The 7,145-nt window shown below is 36.0% G+C and overlaps 1 protein-coding gene across 1 annotated transcript; it reads right to left on the bottom strand.

Annotated features, from left to right (window-relative positions):
- Positions 1-2,740: 2,740 nt before the first annotated feature.
- LOC112020421 (BTB/POZ domain-containing protein At5g60050) lies at positions 2,741-6,879 on the bottom strand. Its single transcript, XM_024052984.2, has 2 exons — positions 5,757-6,879; positions 2,741-3,970 (listed from the first exon to the last, which is right to left on the bottom strand). Exons 1-2 carry the CDS (start codon positions 6,423-6,425, stop codon positions 3,020-3,022), a joined length of 1,620 nt encoding a protein of 539 aa, XP_023908752.2. The 5' UTR covers positions 6,426-6,879; the 3' UTR covers positions 2,741-3,019.
- Positions 6,880-7,145: the final 266 nt, after the last annotated feature.

Below are 7,145 nucleotides of genomic sequence, written 5' to 3'. Positions count from 1 at the left end.
TAGATCATCAAGTGCAATTGTGTTAGTTACAAATTCATAACGCTCAATCAACATTAATCACAAAACTTTGCGTATGAAATGCCAACAATACTAACCTCAACCAAATTTGCATATACTCACCTTTAGTAATCTTACAAAAATAATCATTACCAAATTCATATTCTTTAAAAATTTCAAATCATTCTAGGGCATGACTTTCAAAACTCATTCAAATAAGTTATGATGAACAAAAATATTATATACCAACCAGTTATCCATTGAAATCTTTGTTACAAATACTATCTTAGGTATCAACTCATAATCCATTTCATATCCATGATAAAGACCTAAAACTACTAAATATACCTAACAATTGATCACAATATTTACTACTAAATATTCCCAATACATCACAATAGTAATTTAAAAAAAAAAAACTTAGCATATTATCACAATATTTATACTAACAACCAAAACAAATATTCTCATATGTTGTAATAACATAATTAATCACAATATTTTGTACTAAATATTCCCAATAATCACAATATTAATTTTTTTTAAAAAAAAACTTAGCAAATAATTTAATCACAATATTTACACTAACAAAAACAAATTCCCAATATGTTGTAATATCACAATATTTAGTTCTAAATATTCCCCATAATCATCATAATATAATGTGTGTATATAATGTATTCATGATCTTAAAGTATATAATGTGTTTTTGTTAGTGTAAATGTGTGTATATAATGTGTGTATATAATGTGTCCAAAAAAAACTAGCAAATAACAAAAAAAAAAATTACAATATATTAACAATTTAATCACAATATCACTAACAAATAACAAAAACAAAACTTTTCCTAATATGTTTTAAAATTTTTCTTCAAAAAAAAAAAAAAACTAGCAAATCACATTACCTGAGATGATGAGTGTTGTGTGAGTGCAAGTGAGGGAGAGCAGGAAAGTGGTTACTCCAGAGGAGCTGTTGTTTGTTTTATGAAGAGGTGTTTTATTAAGAAGAGCTGATATGTTCAAAAAGTGTTGAAGGTGTGAACCGGGTAAGAAGGAAAAAGGTCCCCAGTTAGGACCCATGGCAACACGTGGAGGGGATGGCTTAGAAATCGAGTCCAGAGGAGACGGTGCACGTGACCTCTGCCATGGATGAGACTGGGATGAGACATCTGAAAAGGTGATACAGGATGTACAGAAATTGACTTCAGAGGAGACGATTTCTATGTAGAGAAACCAACTCCAGAGGAGACGATTTCTATACATAGAAATCGTCTCCTCTGGAGTCGGTTTCTCTACATAGAAATCGTCTCCTCTGGAGTCGATTTCTGGCCTACGTGTCCACTTTCCTCCACCTCAGCTGCTGGCGAAATAGAGAATATGCTCAGGGAAATCGACTCTGAAGTACTCGAATTGTTAAAAATGAAATTAGTTTGAAAGTTTGCCTAACTAATGATATTGTTTGGGATTGATGGTTAATTTCTTAAAAATCCCAGAGATAGGAATAGATTGATTTCTACACAAACAAGGATAAGGGATTTTCTGTAAATTTTAAGTTGATTTCTAACAATGATAAAAACACAATTTTTCATTGGCTTGATCTAATCAGAGATTAGCGTGCAACTTGATTTTTGTCCTCCGTTGAGCAATACAAGGCTAAATTAAAATTTTTAATGTTTAATGCTCCATTTTTCAAAATTACTGGTATTGGCATGTCCTGAAACTTATGAAGTTAGAAATTTAATTTCTTTATGGTTCATTCTAGGATAAACCTGTTGTTTATGTGTTTGACAAAAGAGCAATATATGATTTACCTGGTCTGGGAAAATTGATCTTCATGGATACCAAGAAAGGATGTGATTAGATCACCCAGAAGCTTTGCATGGATGTTTGGCCAGCTCTTTCAATTCATGGAGATAAAATCCAAGAAAATAGAGCTATCCTCAACTCGAGTTCCAAAACACAATCTCCAGTATCATAGACCCATGCCCTTTCTCCCTAAACTTCCTCTGCATCTCTGATCCTCCTTTAAGTTCCCATTCACAACCACTTCATATTAAAAACAAACACCTTTGGAAATCCGTGTTCATCCCCACTCCATCCTCCTTACGAACACACAAGATTCAAGAAATCAAACTGGTTCTCTCTCTTGCACAAAAAAGATAAAATTGAACACCCATAACTCCAGCTTTGGTCACCGGCAAGACCATGAACAACTTGATCGGCTACAGGACCATGAACTCCGGTTCCAACAAGACCACAAACGGTGCCATCTAATCCGATCCTCAATCCCCTAGGTCTTTCTCTAATCTCAACCCAGGTTTGTCTCTCCTCTCAATCGTCTTTGTACCGTTTTCAATTGGCTTTGAGAAAAAAAAAAAAAAAAATTCCACATACGTGTCACATGACTAAAACGTTAGCTTAACAAACGACTAATGGAAGTACCAATTTGGCTAATGTGTAAAGTTCAAGGATTAAATTGGTTAAAATAAAAGTTTAAGGGGAGTCATGGCCACTACTTTAAAGTTTAGGGGTTTGTGAGGGCATTTTTCCCAATATAATTAACTACCGATATCTAAAATATAATTAACCAACAAAAATATAAATGACTGTAAAACTAAAGAAACTAAATTAAAATTAATATTTCTCCGTACTTCCTGCATAACTAGCAAGTAGCAACATCATCATCCAACGATTATGGACTAATACCTTTATTTTCTAATGTGCAACCATGGCCATAATGGAGCTCAAACAAAACCTCAAGGCATAGATTTGCATCATTAATCATTATACAATTTTCACTAGTTTCCAGGGCTCTCACCATAAACTGTTCTATATAACACTGCATCTTTCAGATATTCTTTTTTCTCTATAAAGAAAATCAGAAATCAAAATGGATTAAAGGAAAGCAGAAAAAGACTCGGCTGACAAGCAAAAAAATTGTCATTTCTTATGTACACATGTGGTCTGGGCCTTTTTTTTTTTTTTTTTTTTTTTTTTTTTTTTGGACACGGGGAACAAACCTTTTAATTTGGATAATCACAAACAGTAATTTGCAACTGGGAAGTATCCTGCTCAGCTGCAAATTGTCTGATGAAGGCTCTTCTCCACCAAACTTCAAATGCCCTCTGAATATTGGGGCAGTCATCTCCTTTGTTAAGAAATCTATCAAACCAAGTAAGCAAGATAGCCTGCTGCTGCGGCAATGGCAGCGTAAGAATTGTTTGGCTTAATCCATCTTCAACCAGTTTCTTATCAACTGATCTAGAAGCCCTTCTCATCCATCCAAAGTCTTCATAAAGGGCTTCCAGCCATGTGGACAGTAAAGAAAACCGGGTGTCTTTGGGCACCAAGATATGACCTCTCCCAATAGCAATACAAATTTGTGCAGTGATTCTGCTGATTTCATGCCTGTACATGATGGGAAGTTTTGAATGGAGAGTTGCAAGCTCCTTCTGATCTGCCCATAGTTTCACAAATTCATCTCCCATTTTTTTATCAATTAGAATATCCACGATCCATTGCATATTGTCAGCCTCTCGAGCTATTTCACCCATTAAAACCCCTCTATCTCGATTCTCATCCACAGCTGTAGCTTCAGATAGGCATAGGCTAAGAGAACTAAGACATCTATGGCAAAGATGATAAAGGACATCCTTTGAGACATCAAGCCTGTTGCTCTCACTGGTTGCATCTTCTCTTAGTAACCGAGAAATCAGAGATTTCATTTCTCGACGAGCTTTATCATCTTTTGCTAGCAGAACACCAGTCAGCAATCTCAAGAAGATGTCATCAGCTCTTGTAGAAGTAGAAGGTTCAGATGATACTCTCAGCAGTACTTCGTTGACAGAGTCATTAAGCTCAAGTTTATTGAGGTGAGATATGACTTTTTCCTCTTCATCCTCAGACCATGGTATGGCTTCCAAATACTCTAAGCATGATATAATCCCAGCGTCAAACATGATAGCTGCAGATACCTACAAATATTTCACTACAACAAACTCAGTGAGGAAAAAACTAAAGAGAGATTTAACAGTCCCATATACAGATGATATGAACATGGTATAAGCAGTTTGAATTTGCAAAAGCAAATGGTCAGTGACTTGCTTTCTTGTTTTTCAGAGAATCAATAAAAAGTTAAAATCTTATGGACGGTTCTTACTCTCTTCATAGCTACTGAAAAGAGAATACATAAAACTTGAAGTTTATATACAGTACTCTTTTAGTCTATGAACTGTTGAGACACAGAAATAAAGATTATAGGATGTTCCCACATTTCAAAATTATTCTTCTCCTCCTTTCCAAAATTATCAATGAAAATCACAAGTAATCTAAGTTTTGAATTGTATCTTCTATGTAGCTTTGTTTGGCAACAAGAAAAGGCTCAATATGCTAAGCCATTAAAATGAATCTAATTCATATTAATGAAGATTTTAGTCCCTGATGGATCCATAAAAGGTAAAATCCAACATTCCAAGTTACAGATTCGTCCTTTCTGGTCCAGTACTGAATGAGAACCTTTCAATTCCCTTTTCTTCTTTTTGAGAGAGGGAAGGGGGAGGGGGAGGAAGGGGCGAAGTGATTGTATAACTTGAAGTGTCCTGATTTAACATTTCTTAAGCCAAACCCTTAAACAAAGCTAGACCCAATTCCTTTAAAACACAAAATGAAATCATCTACAAACAAACAAGTAAATATAATTCCACTCTCTCATTTTCTGCAATTTCCAACAACAATATCAGCACACAAAACAAGGTATTAGAACCAATCCACCCATATCTAAATCATCATTCACATCAAACCATCCAAGGAATTTATCCCTGTAATTATTTGCTACCTTTAAGATGGAAGGATTGCACATGTTCAAGTATTGGCCAAGTCACAACAGGCTAAGTTACATACAAACCAAAAACCTCCACTTCATAAGACAGGTCTCTAGGCAATTCTAAGTGCTTCCCTCCTCTCGGTACAACCTAGGAAGCATGGACATTTTATTTAAGGTGATATACCTATGTCATACCGACGTCATATTGGTGTCATACCAGCCATTTTATGTCATATTTTTTTCAAAAATTGCTCAAGTCGCTGTGTCGTACCATACTCCACAAACATAGCACCCCCAAAATCATATATCCCTCCAGAAATTTACCCAGAAACCACATACAAAAGATAGGTACACAAAAATTCACTTCACTTTATTTTTTGTCCGGTTAATGAATGTCTTTAAGGCATTTGCTAATGGACAATTTTAAGAAAGCTTTGATATTATTTTTATGAAAAATATAAAAAGTTATCAAAAAAAATTAATTATCTTTTTCTTTTCCCATAAAAGGAAAAAAGATATTTCCTAAATTAATACCATTAGAGCATCCGTTAACTTTTACCATTATTTTTTTACATTAGACGTGACAAATTGTGATTAAAATTACATTACTTTCATATAGGTTTACTATACCACTTTTATTAACACCAATCACACCATGCCAACTTAGCTACCACTTTTACTAACACCAATCACACCATGGGCCATATCACCTTAGCAATTGATTATAACATATCTCACAACATACCACGTTAGAATCCATAATATCATGCCAACTTAGCAATTATGAAATTTGTAATTTTACTCTACAAAAACAGATTGGTGGGTCACTGAAATTCAATTGTCACGTCAATTTATAAACTATTTTTGTTTTTAGCGTTAATTTGTAAATGGTATTTTTAGTTTTGTAGTTAATATAATATGTTTGTACGGTTGGTTACCTTGAGTAAAGCCAAAATCTTGGACACGTCTTCACCCATCAACCTCTTCTTCAAGTTGAAGTCATCACAGTACATCAAGACTAGGGTTTCCACGTAGACTTCCACGTCATCACAGTCGCTGATCTCGACGTAGTGGGCCACCCCTATCTTCTCGTCGAAGAATCGGCTCTTCTCTTCCAACACGCTCTTGTGCATTTCCATCGTCACTCGAAACCCGTCTCTCCCAACCACCGACACCTTCACGTCCCCGCCGCTTCCGATTCCCAAACCGAACCCCAAACCGTCCGTGCCGTTTCGGTCCCGGAACGACGTTGTCCGCGTTTCCGTTTCGTCGAGGATTTTCGAAACGCGGAGGTGGAGTTTGCGGCGTCTGTCGTCGGAGAGCTTCGATTCGCGGTGTTGCTCCTCCGACATCATCTCGTAGAGAGTTTGAGACTGAGATTGAGAGTAAGAGTGAGTCGGAGGTGTTGGTTGTGGCTGTGGTGGTGGTGTTGGTGGTGGAGAAGAGGAAGGAGAGTAAACCCTAGGAAAGGAATTCGTGGTTTGCGGTGGATGTGGTAGTCTAGAAGGTGAAAACGAGAGCGTATGGTGGTCTGAGATGAAGCCTTGCTTTATCATCGCCGATACCTCTCTTGATTTCAATGCGTTCTCCGCCGCCGCCGCCGCCATTCAATCTTTATAGAGAGAGAGAGAGAGAGAGAGAGAGAGAGAGAGAGAGAGGGAAGCACCAGAGATTGGAATTTTCTCGGGAAAGTTAGGGAGGGAAAATGAATGAAATGAAAGTTTCTTGGAAATCAAACAGAGAGAGAGAGAGTGAAAGAGAGAGCAGAAGTGAGAGTTTTTCTGTTCAGAATTGAAGTGGGGAGGCAATGGAGGAGAAAGAATAAGAAATTTTAGATCCAAGAAAAGTTTTTTCTTTGTTTTTTCTTTTTCCCGGGAAAGTAGAGTGAAGACTAGAGAGAAAGGAATCCAAGAAAAAGTGTTGGGGTTTTTGGATCTGTGAGAAGTGTGCTTGTTTTATAAAAATAAAAAATGAAAATTTATTTTTATTATATTTACCGAGACTGGAAAAGGTAAAAAAGTAAACACAGTTGTTTAGGAAAAAAGAAATGGAGGGGGAGACTAGATGATTACCTCCACGTGCGTAACTACTGCAAAGATAGACCAGTCTTTGGATGCTTTTTATGGGTTTGGGATCATTGTAAATAAGAAACTATTTTACACCATTTTATATTCACCCAAAAAACAAAAACAACTGAACCCCTCCCGAATTGTGATTTTAAGTAACGATTTTAGTTATCTTTTTGAAATGTGTATAACAGGTGATGTGCAACAAGATTTTCCCTTATCTAGATTGCCATTTTTGTATATTTTAATTATATAATTACT

This window comes from Quercus suber, unplaced genomic scaffold (genome assembly GCF_002906115.3).
Source record: "Quercus suber isolate HL8 unplaced genomic scaffold, Cork oak 2.0 scaffold_37, whole genome shotgun sequence".
NCBI lineage: Eukaryota > Viridiplantae > Streptophyta > Magnoliopsida > Fagales > Fagaceae > Quercus > Quercus suber.
The sequence above is the reverse complement of the archived record's forward strand: the minus strand, read 5'-3'. Positions and strand labels throughout refer to the sequence as shown.

What these genes read in the sequence shown, in the direction of transcription:
- LOC112020421 (XM_024052984.2), bottom strand. Translation starts at nt 6,425, where the DNA reads ATGGCGGCGGCGGCGGCGGAGAACGCATTGAAATCAAGAGAGGTATCG. An exon ending in AGATTTTGGCTTTACTCAAG is followed by an intron (nt 3,971 to 5,756) that starts GTAACCAACCGT and finishes AAATATTTGTAG; the next exon opens with GTATCTGCAGCTATCATGTT.